Source organism: Ovis aries, chromosome 5 (genome assembly GCF_016772045.2).
Source record: "Ovis aries strain OAR_USU_Benz2616 breed Rambouillet chromosome 5, ARS-UI_Ramb_v3.0, whole genome shotgun sequence".
Taxonomy (NCBI): Eukaryota; Metazoa; Chordata; class Mammalia; order Artiodactyla; family Bovidae; genus Ovis; species Ovis aries.
The window spans coordinates 104491615-104506666 of NC_056058.1; the positions used below are offsets into that span (position 1 = coordinate 104491615).

At 48.8% G+C, this 15052-nt stretch overlaps 1 protein-coding gene across 2 annotated transcripts in view; it reads right to left on the reverse strand.

Moving 5' to 3' along the window:
• Nucleotides 1-15052, reverse strand: part of FBXL17 (F-box and leucine rich repeat protein 17) — a 513866-nt gene that overhangs the window by 14299 nt on the left and 484515 nt on the right. For both annotated transcript variants that reach the window (XM_027970556.3, XM_060416076.1), the window contains one exon: nt 9009-9151. In XM_027970556.3, the coding sequence (XP_027826357.2) occupies nt 9009-9151 (143 nt within the window). The remainder of the gene's footprint in view (nt 1-9008; nt 9152-15052) is intronic.

Below are 15052 nucleotides of genomic sequence, written 5' to 3' on the forward strand. Positions count from 1 at the left end.
TGTTCGTTTAGTATCTGTAACGCACCAGCCACTGAAGCAGGGCCTGGCTGTACAGCACAGGCTAGGACCCCACAGTCCTTATTTTCTTAGGAGGAGGGCGTCCTGGGGATGAGGATGCAAGAACCCACCACCGCAAGTGAGGGCTCACACCCATGACTTTCTTCTGGGAAGGAACTTTACAGGCACCGACTCCCTTAATCCTCCCAACAGCCCTGAGATTGGTGCTCTTCTCATTCCCACTTTACCGATAAGGGAATGCAGGTGCAGAGAGGCTGCCTGGGAGGAGGCAGCAGGAGCCAGGGGCCTGGCGCCACATGGGTGTAGCTGCTCGGGGATGGAGCGAGCTGTGGTCAGGAAGGCGGAAAGCAGAGTGGGTGAGATGGAAGTCGCTGTCACCTGCAGCGTGGAAAGACCTGTCGGGGGTGGTGAAAAGTAACGGCAAGTGTTCACAGTCAGTCCTTTCCGAGAACTGAACCGTCGAGGGCCAGAAAGACAAAACTGCAAGGACGGCTGCCGAAAGCCACGTGAGGCCAAAGCGAGGTTCTTCGCGCAGAAGAAACAGAATTTCTGGCACCGTGATGCCACTGTGCCTGCCCATTTGCTTGTCTGTCTTCCCCAGCGGGCTGCAGGCTCCATGGGCCAGGAACTCTGATCTCGTTCACTGTTTTTTTCTGACCTGTCCCCTGTTACAGTTATATAGTAAGGAGCTCAACAGATGCTTTTTGAATACACTGATAAAATTTACAACATTGGAGGCTGGGGAAGGAAACTGAGGCTTTCTCTTGAAAAACTACTTGCCAGACATGGTAGCCCCTGGTAGCCTGGTGCTGAGTGGCTGGGTTTTGAGGGGCTGGCTGGGGGGCCCCCTTCCAGGGACCCGCAGAACCCCCAGTCTCCGGCGTGTTGGCAGCTGGCCCTCATTTCTACTTTGTGAAGTGAGATGCTTAGGAGTGCTGGGGTCAGAGTTCCTGTAAGAACTCCCTGTTAACCTCTTCTATTTCTAAATCAGAAAAAACCAATATGACCCTCCAACCTTAACTCTCCTTATAATTACTTAGGGGCTTCCCTGGTGGCTCAGAGGTTAAAGCGTCTGCCTGCAATGCGGGAGACCTGAGTTCAATCCCTGGGTCGGGAAGATCCCCTGGAGAAGGAAATGGCTACCCACTCCAGTATTCTTGCCTGGAGAATCCCATGGCCTGAGGAGCCTGTTGGGCTATAGTCCACAGGGTCGCAAAGAGTCGGACACGACTGAGCGACTTCAATTTCACTTTCACTTTCATAATTACTTAAGCCAAATCAGAATTCCAAGGAGACTATTTACTGCAAAGCAATGATGCTTCAGGCAAACCCCAACATAACATTCTATTCACCCCGCAGCACGGCAGGCCTCCTCTTTCCTCCTTTAAAAAAACATCTCACCATGTATCAGTCCCACAGAAGGAGTGAGCAAGACACAAGCAGCCACTTGCACACCCCCTCAAAGGTTCCAGGGATAGGCGGTCTTCCCTGAAGAAACACACCAGCGTGGAACTGACGGGCAGTCTGACTTGCTGAGCCCTTACTCTCTCTGTTCACAAGAAAGGACTTAGCCCTGCAGGTCTCGAGGTTTTGTCCTCCATACGTTTGACCATCATTTAATGGGTCCTAACTAGCAGCAGCAGCAGCTATTCAAAAAACAGATTAAAAAAAAAAAAAAAGTTGTTGTTTGAGTCTCAGGGGCCTAGGTTTTCTTTGTAAGCTCTGAGCATGTGAATTTATATTCGTGGCTAGAATATGTGAACGGGGCAGTTCACAGCGTGGTTAGATATCCGATTCCAGGGCAGCCATGTACATGCGTGAGTCAGTAATGATAGCAGTCACGGTCGCTGACTCTGCGCGCTGACAGGCTGCGTGGCCTTAGGCTGAGTCCTTTATTGAAGTATCTCATCTAATCTCATCACCATCCTGTGGTGCAAATATGATCCCATTTTTCAGATGGTAAAACAGGCTTTCAGAGCTTAAGCTACCCGAAGCCCCACAGTCAGTCAAGCAAAGAGTGAAGAATTTGGAAACGCAGAGGTCTGCCCCTAGCGCTCACCAGGGTGACGCCGGTGTGCGGTGCCGAAGCAGGTTATCACTTAAACACTAGCAAGGCCTTCAGCGACTGCTCTGGAGAACTTCAGGCGAGGAGCGCTGAAAGAGGAGGAGACGGGGCCTTGGCTAAAATGAGGTGGAGGGATAACCTCTGAATTTCAGCTGATGTTTTTTTCCCTGTTTCAATTACCAGGGATAATCAAGAGAGGGCTGTAAAAATGTGTTTTAAAGTGCTCCTGTGCGGAAATCACTGGGAGAAACTGTTTTATCAGCAAAAGGAACAAGATGCTGATATTTCAAGCGAAGGACTCGAGTTTGGATTTTAGAGCCCCAACCAGACACAACTCTCTGATCTTCACATCCTTTCTTGGAGCACGTGGCCTGGCGGGCAGCTTGGGGAATGGATACGTCTCCCACGACCGCCCCATCTGATACCGTCAGACCGCTCATGCCTTGTCAGGGGAGCATTTTTGTTTTGTTTTCCTTGATAAGGCATACATTTGCGATCTTAAAATTCTGGCTACCGGCAACCTGGAGACAGCTGTGGACACACTGCAGGCAAGGGCAGCCCCTGCAGGTACACGCTTTGTTTCATGGCTGAACTGCTATCCAAACAGTCCTGGACACAGGGCCCCGCAAATTATTTTCCCCTAAACTGATTTTTCCAGTTAGTTCTGTATAATAGTTACAGAGTCCTATATTATTTTCCCCGTAGGGCTTTCCTGCTCACGGCTCCTAAATAAGCTGATGAAAACTCCATTTTCTACGCAGAAATCTTTAGGCTGTTGAGGCTTTCTCTTACCATAATTACTTCCTGAAAAAAAAAACAACGCAGCGGTCAATTCCTCCTGAATATTTTTACATTACATCGGGCACACAAAACTTGGCCCTTGACATTTTAAGGTTGCAAAGCAGATTCCTGGCCTTAAGGAGCTGACTGGTCTCCCTTACTTTCTTTCTGCATTGACTGCTCATTGATTTGATTAAATCTCTCCACCATTTCAATGAGAGAAACCTGTGTGAAAACAAGGATTTCTTACGACCTGAAGAAATCATCCCTTATTAAAAGAGATCACCTGTTTCGCTCCTCAGCTCAGCACTTCAGGAATGAGGCAGGTGAGGAGAGAGGTCTTGGCAGCGGCAGTTTGATGAGAAATGAATTAATTTGATTATTTCCATGGTGTGTGGATCAATAATAGTCGGCCTCCGCGGAGGCCCCTGGCCTCAAGGCAGCTGGATAATCAATGGGATCACAGAGGCAGCTCTCCTCCCCCAGCAGTCTCTCTGATCTTTTTTTGGGCGGACTCTTCACGCCTGTGTAATTCTAATTTATGTCAACTAGAAATCAAAGAAATTCCAAGAGGCTTTGGTCAGAGGACATTGGGGTGGACCTTTCAGAATCTATTTACGTCTGCTCCTTAAGTCGGGTGGCCCCCGCGGCCCTCCTGGCGCCCCTATGGGCCGAGGCAAGGCGGCTTCCCCACTGAAGGGCTGCTACCTGCTCTGGGCAGAGAGCACAGTGGGGTGAACGGGGGCTCCCCACCCCCATCAACGACTCCACAGACACGTGAGCGCCAACAAGCATTTCCAGCCAAGCGCTTTGCCAAGAGTGGCTCCCTCAATAATGCTCTTTAATGCTACCCCAGACGCTGGCATTTTCAAATCAAATGACCAGTGTATAAAATTAGTTCTGCATGAAGTTCCAGAAAAAGAAAAAAATACAGAAAGTGAAAGGGAGCTTTTAAAAGCTCCAGAATTTTTTCATCCAACTGCTTTTCACAAGGGTTTGGCATTTGAGAATTGCTACATTTATGATGTTATTCGCTGCTCATAATTCAGGCCCTCTGTCTCCAAACTTCTGTATTAACACACGCTGCAGAGGTTTGCACCGCGACATTTTATCACGGAGGTTTCCCAAACCAGCCGGCCTGCCTCTGGCGAGGTCTGTTTTCTCAGCCAACGCCACGCCACTGGGCTCCCTTGCTTTTCATCAACCTTGTCACCCCAAACATTTCTCATTAACCTTGGATACTGCATTTCCATTGGCCCTACAGCTTTCCCAGGAACTTTTTTTTTTTTGGGTCCTTCTTAGTTTTGTTCTCCATCTAAACTGCCATGTAAGAAGTGAGGAAAATACCATATTATTAGAAGAAACAGATCTGAATAGAATCTAGAATTCACTGAAGTTGTGAAAACGACTTCCATGACCAAAGCCACTGACTGTCTATAATTGCGGAAAGCAGAAAAAAACATATTGCTCTTATTAGAGAGTCCCGTTGGTTATACAAGTAGTTTTAACTAAATCACCAAATAAATGCGTGTTAAGTTGATAGGTGACTTCGGGTCAACTCTAATTCCCAAGGTCAAGTAAGCCTTTGAACAGTCTTTAAGAATATAAGTTCACCCCAGTTCATCAAAGCCGTCTCACACAGCGCTCTCTTCTCTGCGCTCTCACAATGCACTGAAGTTTAGGGGATTAAGTGGCGTCGGCTTCAAACCCAAAGTAATGCCTCTAACGTGCTTATCCATCCAGCAATCGGAAGAGCTACTCACACAGGGGCTTCTTAATGTGCTTCCTAATTTTACAAGCACAAGGGGAACACTGCATTTGTCTAACGACTGGAGGACTCCTTCCTAGGAGTCACCCATTGCTGCCAGACAGATTTACTGCTGTTGAGTTTAGACGCTGTTTGATAATCTAAGTACATGCTGCTTTCATCTACAAAGGATACATTTTCTCATCTGTTCTTTATCTAATGAAAGCATGAGGAAGAAAAACACCTTTTTCCCCCTACAACAGATAACAATGCATTTTGTTATTTAATTCTTCAAAAGCTCAAGTGAGGGGGCAAAAAAAGCAGACATTCTTAAAGTATAGCTTCCGAATCAAATATAAGTGGCCCCGAGTGAAAGAAAATAGAATCGGGTTTCAGCATTTCGGAAAAGCCCAGGATCGCAGGGCACCGGCCCCGGGATGCATGGACGTGAGGAAGCCCGTCCGCCTCCAGATCAGGAAGCCCACCGACCGCCGGCCTGCCAGGGGGGCTCGCTGCGGAGGCCGGGGCGTCTCTCTGCCCCCACCTTTGGCTCTAGGTGGTGTGCAGAGAGGGGACAGAGAACTCAACTGAAGAAGCCTCCAGGGGCTAGCAGCTTAGATTAAGGTACATGGAGATGAGTGAGAGGCCCAAACGAACTTTCTCCCTGCTGCCTTTGCTGGCACAGAGGACCACACGGAGACGGACAGTGGCTCTTTGCCTCCTAAACAGAACGGCACTGTTTCTGGTTTTGGTTCTAATATCCTTTCCTTCATCATTTTTCTTATTTCTTTCTTTTTGCTTTCCTGCCTATTTGAATTGTTTCATCTTTAACTCACCTTTGTTCCCCACTGCAAATCTTTCTTCAGCCTTATGCCTGGATCAGTAAGTTGATTCCAAATACACTATCCCTCAGAGGCATCAGTTTCCCTTCGTAGAGTGTGTTTAATATGCAATTATTGATCTATTTATGTAGAAATAAAAATCTTAAATTTAAGTGAGGGAAAAGTGAAATGGCAACATCTTTCAGTTCATGTCTTTCCTCTTTCTAAAGACTTCCTTTCAAAAATGGGATAGCAGACAATGCAATTTTTTCTCATTTGCAAACTGAAAAATCAAGACCCAGGGTAATATAATATTGTTGATGAAAAGAGTAATTATTAACATTAAGCATTTTATACATAACAAGCATTACTCTAAGGGCTTGACATATGTCCACTTGTGTAAATACAGCATTTCTACAAGACGGGTACAGTTATTATCCTCGTTTTACGAATGAGGAGACGGAAGCACTCAAGAGGTCAACCTGTCCGAGCTGGCACAGCGAAGTGCGGAGCCCAGATCTGCGCCTCATCTCTGGCTCCAGAGTCCACGTCCTCAACTGCTACCTTCGGCTCTTGGCTACTCACATACTCCTTGGAGTATGGAACCTGGAGATGGACAGTATAGTACACATGCGGAAGACAGAGCATTCACGCTGGGTTTCCATCCGGCTAAACCCACCAGCAGGCGCAGCTCCATCGATAAAGCGTCTGCCTGCAGTGCAGGAGACCTGGCTTCGATCCCTGGGTCGGGAAGATCCCTTGGAGAAGGAAATGACAACCCACTCCAGTACCCTTACCTGGGAAATCCCATGGACAGAGGAGCCTGGTGGGCTACCGTCCATGGGGCTGCAAAGAGCTGGGCACGACGGAGCGACTAACACTTACTGACTTAGTCAACCAGCAGGCTTTTAAGCGCGAGGTTCTATGTGTGCTTTGGGTGTGGTTTGGAAACTTCTTCCGTCCGCACAGAACCTCCCGCGTTTGGCCCTGAACTGCCTTAAGCCTGAGGACGCTGGCTGGCAGGGCTGGGCTGGTGACAGTGGGCTGGATTGTGACAGCCCTACTTTGGACGAATTTGCATTTATGCAGAAAAGGATCCTTCCACTTACTGAAAATTGGCAAAATGCTAGTCAGCAAATACATCTGAAAGGATCTTCTTAACTAACTGGAGTACCAAATTCAGCTCCAAAGAGGGTGCTGATCTCAACAGGTCTAGAGTCTGGACTAGAAACACGGTGGCCTCCGCCAGAGGCTGTGGGCGCAGGGACCCAGCTGTGAATGGCTGTGGGCGCAGGGACCCGGCTGTGAATGGCTGTGGGCGCAGGGGCCCGGCTGTGAATGGCTGTGGGCGCAGGGGCCCGGCTGGGAATGGCTGTGGGCGCAGGGACCCGGCTGTGAATGGCTGTGGGCGCAGGGGCCCGGCTGTGAATGGCTGTGGGCGCAGGGGCCCGGCTGGGAATGGCTGTGGGCGCAGGGGCCCGGCTGGGAATGGCTGTGGGCGCAGGGACCCGGCTGTGAATGGCTGTGGGCGCAGGGGCCCGGCTGGGAATGGCTGTGGGCGCAGGGACCCGGCTGTGAATGGCTGTGGGCGCAGGGACCCGGCTGTGAATGGCTGTGGGCGCAGGGGCCCGGCTGGGAATGGCTGTGGGCGCAGGGGCCCGGCTGGGAATGGCTGTGGGCGCAGGGGCCCGGCTGGGAATGTCTGTGGGTGCAGGGACCCGGCTGTGAATGGCTGTGGGCGCAGGGACCCGGCTGTGAATGGCTGTGGGCGCAGGGGCCCGGCTGGGAATGGCTGTGGGCGCAGGGGCCCGGCTGGGAATGGCTGTGGGCGCAGGGACCCGGCTGTGAATGGCTGTGGGCGCAGGGACCCGGCTGTGAATGGCTGTGGGCGCAGGGGCCCGGCTGGGAATGGCTGTGGGCGCAGGGGCCCGGCTGTGAATGGCTGTGGGCGCAGGGGCCCGGCTGGGAATGGCTGTGGGCGCAGGGGCCCGGCTGTGAATGGCTGTGGGCGCAGGGACCCGGCTGTGAATGGCTGTGGGCGCAGGGGCCCGGCTGGGAATGTCTGTGGGTGCAGGGGCCCGGCTGGGAATGTCTGTGGGCGCAGGGACCCGGCTGTGAATGGCTGTGGGCGCAGGGGCCCGGCTGTGAATGCTCACCTCTTCCTGCCCTTGCGCAGGCAGTTTGTGCGCAGCGATTCCTTCGGGCAGAAGCCGAAGAGTTCTGCTGTCACTGTTCGGGGTTTCTAGAACACTCTGCCTGCTATGGACTCTCACTTGTTTTAAAAGGAATCATTTCGAAGTGACAGGGTTAGTAGCAGTGTTAAGTTAGTTAGTGGTGAAATTTAAGAGAGACTTGCCACCCCGGGCTCTCCGCTGTTGCTCAGTAATAAACTCAGTCAGCTTTCTAGGCTGGGCTGAGTATATAAAGTCTCTCTAATCATGACTAACTGGAAAGGTCTGGTATAAGCTGGGATTGTAAAACATCTGGAAAAAAGAACTAGGTCAATTAACAAAACTGACAAAGCGCACAGAGAATTTGGGCCATTCTTATTTGTCCCCAATTTGCTACATTTAGAAACTGCATGTCCTTTGAGAGGCATATATATTTAGCTTCAGGCTCTTTTGCTACATTGTGCCTAATCACCAATCACAAAAAGCAGCACACGTGTATAAATTGTTACAAGCTGCCAACATTTTCAGAGCGAGTAGCTGAGGTGGGTCTTTTCCAAGGAAGCACCCCCTTCTCTGGAGACAGTCCCTGCGGTGGGCCCTGGGCACTGGCCATAGGCTTGAAGATCTGGGGTGCCACCCTGGATGGGGGGCATGGGGCCAGTGTCTGGTCCTTCTGAGCTCCGTTTTCTCCCCTTCGCAGCACAGACCATCTCCTAGATTTGTTACCAGGAAAACGTAAAAGAGACAAAGGGGAAAGTGCGTCTCCAATGCCTGGTTATCAGTGCAGCTTCTGATCATCTTTATTAAACGCAGCCCGACTTCTCAAACTCAGGCTCATGCCTCTGGCCAGCTCCACTGACCATCGGTGGGGCCTCTGGGACCGCTTCTCGACATGTGTGAAAAGCAGCATCTGCAGTGTGGGGATTCCCAACTAATGTTGCCTCACTGGCCCTTTCTTGCCCCCCTGAGGGGCAGAACACAAAGACGCTGAGCAGTGAGCACTTCAGACTGCGGCAGCATCATCTGGCAGCGGGCCTTCCAACTTACTGCTGCAGGAAACTTGGAACCTGAGTGGAATTTCACTGTTAAGCCACACGCACTGCAGTGTGCCACGCAAACACACTTAATCGTGGTCCGTGGACTTGCGGACAGGAAGCCAAAATCTAAGTTAAGTGTGTGTGTGACTGCTGTTTTCTTTCTGCATAAGCACAAACATTCATTTTTAAACAGAGATATTCAAAAATCATCTCAGATTAGTTTAGAAAACCAGGCAGCTTCCCATGCATACCTGTAATAACATAAGTACGTGCATGTGTACATATATATACCCAGGTAGTGAAGAAAAATCTAATATCAAGCTGTAAACGACACGGATACGTAGGAAAGAAGGTCGACAGGCAACTCACTTTATCACATCTCATCAGCCCCAAGTATCTTAAAGACTTGCTGCTCTGTGCAATCAGGGTGGCCCCTTGGTCCGTGATCTCTTTGCACCAGCCGACGTCCACAGTCTCTATTGTCATGCTGTATCGCCCGATGGCTATCAGAGCTGCGAGGGGAGGCAGAGAAGACAGGAAGCACAAACGTCAGCAGCGGAAGGGATCTCTATCTTATTATGAGTAGTTCTCTCATTTCCTCACTACATTTGTTCCTGAAATGTTGTGTATAAACGAATGTTTCCTAAATGTAATCCAATTTAAAATGCTTTAGGAAAGTGTGCCCTATGACAGAGCCTTTCACAAAGTGAATAATCATTCCATAATTTCCCTTTTATTGGAACACAACCTTTTATCAGTTTTATTCATTACAAGGTTACCTGTACTTCCAAACATTCATATCTGTAGAGGGCATAAACTCAAATGAATTACGCATATAATATTACAGGAAACCCCCAAGGAGTAATTAAATTTTATCCAAGATAAATTTAATAATTTTAAAAAAGAAAAACCTTCGAAACACCATTTTGAGGTGTGTTATTCTGCATATGAATTTCTTTACCAATTGGCACACTTTCCCCCCATCTGTTCATGATCTATAAAATGTAAGAGCATATAACATCTTTCACATTAGTCCTTCTTGAGACAGCTGGGAATTCAGAGGACATTATACACACAGTTGAATTTAGCTGGCGCTAGCATTTGTTATGGTGGATGTCCGCACTGTATCGGAAGTCTTCCTCTTATTGACACAGGGGATGAAGCCGGTCACACAAACACTACCCCTGCCCCTAGTCTGCTTGGCTGTTCAGCCCTGTACCTCTACGGACGCACAGAGGTTTATCCCACAGTCTGTGATGTACACCACACATCACTGCAGGGCTCCATAACCTGTCACCCCGTCAGAGCATCCAGTCGGCGAATGTGGCTCTTGGCTACAGGCTTCTAGTGAAACACACACACCTCTACGTTTGCAGCACAGCAAAACAGATTTCAAGACCTCCAGCCAGACAACGTTTACGGTGCATTGGTGTGTAGAGGAAAACTCTGAACACGATGCCACAAATATTGAAAAGGAATGATAACTGTTTGCTAATTATTTCCTCATTCTAAGATAGGATGAGCTGACTCCTATGACATGAAAAGCAGACGATGTTTTCCCATTGACCAGAATGATCAGAGCAGAGGAAGTACTCGTGTAAATAAATGTTAACTCTTAAAGCTTGCAGGGAAAACACAGGGCAAAAACCTCTTTGCTAATTATCTCAGCAATTTTTTAAACTAGAAAACTCATGCCTATGTATTCAAGTATCAAAGCATTCCTAATGTGCCAGATATTTAAAGTTTATGAAAACAACAGTCATGACCCCAGTGTTTCCCAGTGAAAATGCTATTAATATGAGGGAAGAAAAAAAAAAATCCCAGAAGTTCCTCAGGATATCAGTTCGCTGATGTCCTCAACTGTGCACATGCTATTCCGGCCTTTAGTTTTCCGAGGAGGCGGGACAGGGCAGGAGCGATCTGCCCAAGGTGTGCTGCGCTGTCAGGGTGATTTTTCGTATAGTATAAGCAGCATCTCAGGTTAATCCTATCCGTGTTCCTGACCTAAGAAAACGGTTGCTGTCTCTGGTAGTGTCATAAAATTCATTGGTTATGGTATCCTCAGGCTCTCTTATGACAGAAGAATTAGAAGGCACGAAAGAAATCCTTTTAACTACGAAGTGCTCGAATTATGACCTCGAAAGAAGGAGCGCCAGATGCAAGGTGACCCCACATGGGTGGACTGTGCCTTTCCATCAGGGCTTGGGGCTGGAACATGAAGGCTCCGCACTCTGCAGACGCCGGTCACTTAGATGATCAGCGGAGCTTCCTGAGGCTGCTTGATGGGCACATGGACAGTTACCAACTGCCGGTTCTGGGTGCTCAAGTCACTAGCGCATGGCAATCCCCTGGTTTCCCTTCTTTTTTGTCTAAATTAAAACACCATAGATAAGACAGCTGAAGATGCAATCAAGGTATTCAGTTTCTGTTTTGCCATAGTTCTGTCTACTGAGGTAAGAATTAAATTTTCCTTTTCCTTAACTCATTCACTGATGCGACAAAAACCTTGGGAGCACACTAGAGCCCTTCCTCCAGCACTGACGGACGACCCAGGCGCTGGGCACAGGGCTAGGAATTTCAGGCGTGTTTTCTCATTTAGCCCTGACAGCAACTCCACAAAGCCTTATATTAGTTCCTTTTTAAAGAGAAGGGAACTGGGTCGCAGAATGCCAGGAGAGCCTTCCCGTCATCGCAAGGTAGCAGGCTGGAGCCGGCAGCCTGCCCCGGGTGCACTCAGCGCTGGGAGCCCGGAACCCTGGGCCCGGCCCCGGTGAGGCCCACAGGCTGCAGGGCCAGCGTGGGGCGCCAGGGGGCACACAGGGTCACAGAGCTCGGAGGGCCGGTCAGGAGGGCCCTCAGGAGGGGTGGGGCACGGGGAGGGGGTTGGGTGGAAATGGGGACCAGCCAGGTAAACAGTCACAACACAGGGCTCACTCCCCAGCACTTCCACCCCCAAACTTCTCACTTTTCAGATCTTGAGGCAAAGGTCAGCGTCTCAGAACCAACTGCTCCATCACTTTTTCGCTATTACTTGCTTGCCTACCTATGCACTTCTTTTTCTGTCGTTCCCTTTTCCCATTGGGATGACAGATCTACCCACTGCTGTATCCTCAGCACCTAGCATCTGCCTGCTACCGAGTCAGTTCTTAAACATATTCGCTGAGCATGCCAATGACTGCAACGTGGCCGGCTCTGTTACAGAGACACGCCAAGGGACAGGGCAGCCCCTCAGTCTTCAGGGGACAAGAGGGGTCACAGGAGCCCTCAAGGAAGAGCTGAGCTAGGTCTCGAGGGATCTTGAGAAAGGATTCTCCAGAAAGACACAGGCTCAAGAGCTGGTATGGCAGGCTAAGGAAATAGCGCGTCGCAGGGCAGAGAGACGTGAAGGGACAGGGGAGCTGCAGGCCATCCTACGAGGCTGAAATAAAAACAAGGCCAAGGAAGTGGTGGATGGAGCCAAGAAATGTCCATTCAGTGATTAGGAGCATCGGGCCCAAGATATACAAAGAGGAGCAGAAGTGGGCCGAGTCTTCGATGCCGAGAAGCCCACATTCTAGGAGGAGACACAGATGGGAAGCAGACGAGAAGTATACGTGATCCCAAACTGCAACCAGCGCTTTGAAGGAAATGGAATGATCACTGTCAGAGTGATGTCTAGGTGGCACCAGGGAGCCTTTCTGGTGAAGTTACTTTAATCCCTCTAGTTACCCGAAAGTAGTCACGTGTGGATGTGAGAGTTGGACTATAAAGATGAAGAACTGATGCTTTTGAGTTGTGGTGTTGGAGAAGACTTCTGAGAGTCCCTTCGTCAGCAGGGAGATCGAACCAGTCCATCCTAAAGGAAATCAGTCCTGAGTGTTCACTGGAAGGACTGATGCTGAAGCTGAAACTCTAAAACTTTGGCCACCTGATGCGAAGAGCTGACTCATTGGAAAAGACCCTGATGCTGGGAAAGATTGAAGGCAGGAGGAGAAGGGGATGACAGAGGGTGAGATGGTTGGATGGCATCACTGACGCAATGGACACGAGTTTGAGCAAATTCTGGGCGATGGTGAAAGACAGGGAAACTTGGTGTGCTGCAGTCCATGGGGTCGCAAAGAGGCAGACACGACCGAGCAACTGAACAACAACAAATAGACCTACAAAAAAATTAGGCATGGTAGAGGTAAGAAAACTGAGGTTAGATACCTTTCCAAGGCCCCACACCTGCTGCTGCTGCTGCTAAGTCACTTCAGTCGTGTCTGACTCTGTGCGACCCCACAGATGGCAGCCCATCAGGCTCCCCCGTCCCTGGGATTCTCCAGGCAAGAACACTGCAGTGGGTCGCCATTGCCTTCTCCAACCCTATTAAGTGGCAAAACGAGGGTGCAAATGGAGATAGTCTGGCTCCGGAGCAAGGGCTCACTGTCACGGCAGCAGCGCCCAGCGTGGTGGAGGAGGCCGTGTATATTCAGAATATATTTCCCTTTACCACCATTCAGGACTGAAACGTTACAGCTCAGAGGTAGCCAAGTATTTGCAAAACAGGGTCCAAGAGAATCTTTAAATTCCAAAATATATACTGAGTAATTTACCTCTCTGTGAATATGTCCTATCTTTGGATATTTTTTTCATTCTCCATGAGCTGCTAAACCAGTATTGTGGTATGGTCTCAAACTCACTTGCAGCCTCACTGCTTAGTAGATGCTGAACTTAGAACAACACTGTAACTTTCCTGTGTCTCAGCTCCCTTACCTGCAAACAGGGAGGGTGACTATTTGCTCTGCCTACTTCACAGGCTTGGTCTGAGGTTCAAGTGAGAAAATACGTGTAAAGGGCTTTGCACTGCATAAATATGATGACTTATTAGATATTTTCCCACACCATTCTACAGTGGTCCAGTGGTCTAAAAATGAAGACTTGAATGAGTTTTGAAACATGAAAAGCTCTGGGCAGATGACAGCATCATCTAAATGCACCGTCACTATGTCACTGCTGGAGCTCTTGAGTCCTCCTCTGCATCAGTGATCATGAACTCGTCGACTGCACTGGGGAGGACAGCGTAAATGGAAAGCACGATTGCTGCCTTTACTAGGGGCTGCTGACATATTACAGCGGTACTTATGAAGCCTTGGCAAAGGATGAATTATGCAAGACTAATTCCTTATCCCAAATGCAATTTTAATACATTTTAACATGCTAAGTATAACTAATAAACTTGAATTTTAAAAAGTCACACATTCAAAGCTGTAATTCAGAAACATATGATGATCAAGATAATACATGAACTCACTGAAAGGTGTTTCCATAGGCAAACAGAGTAACTGAATGAAACGAGCATGCATGTAGTCAGTTTTGACAAAGGAACGCCCTTTCTAGGAATCTACCCTGAATCAGTTCAGCTCAGTCGCTCAGTCATGTCTGACTCTCTGCAACCCCATGAACCGCAGCACGCCAGGCCTCCCTGTCCATCACCAACTCCCGGAGTCCACCCAAACCCACGTCCATTGAGTCACTGGTGCCATCCAACCATCTCATCCTCTGTCGTCCCCTTCTCCTCCCACCTTCAATCTTTCCCAGCATCGGGGTCTTTTCAAATGAGTTAGCTCTTCGCATCAGGTGGCCAAAGTATTGGAGTTTCAGCTTCAACATCAGTCCCTCCAATGAACATTCAGAACTGATCTCTTTAGGATGGATTGGTTGGATCTCCTTGCAGTCCAAGGGACTCTCAAGAGTCTTCTCCAACACCACAGTTCAAAAGCATCAAGTCTTCAGTGCTCAGCTTTCTTTATAGTCCAACTCTCACATCCATACATGACTACTGGAAAAACCATAGCCTTGACTAGACAGACCTTTGTTGACAAAGTAATGTCTCTGCTTTTTAATATGCTGTCTAGGTCAGATGGTAAAGCATCGCTCTACAATGCGGGAGACCCGGGTTCGATCCTTGGGTTGGGAAGATCCCCTGGAGAAGGAAATGGCAATCCATTCCAGGACTATTGCCTGGAAAATCCCATGGACAGAGGAGCCTGGTAGGCTACAGCCCATGGGGTCACAAAGAGTCAGACACGACTGAGCGACTTCATTTTCTTTCACTTTCTAGGTTGGTCATAACTTTCCTTCCAAGAATATATACTTCTAATTACACAAAATTATACATGTACAAGTTTATTCATTAAAGAACTGATTGCTGCAAAATAATGGAAACGGCATAATGCCCGTACACAGGAGAGTGGTTAAACTATGCTACATCCTCACTATGGAACAGCAGGCGGCCTTTAAAAAAGTTAAATGGGGGAAGACCACTGGAACTTTCAAGGCATTCAGTGAAAAAATTAAGTATAAAACTTTCCATGATATGCTACCACTATGCAAAGCATAACAGAATTAAAAGCAGGAATCTGCTGTCTTGTATGACAGGAGTATGGGAAGGA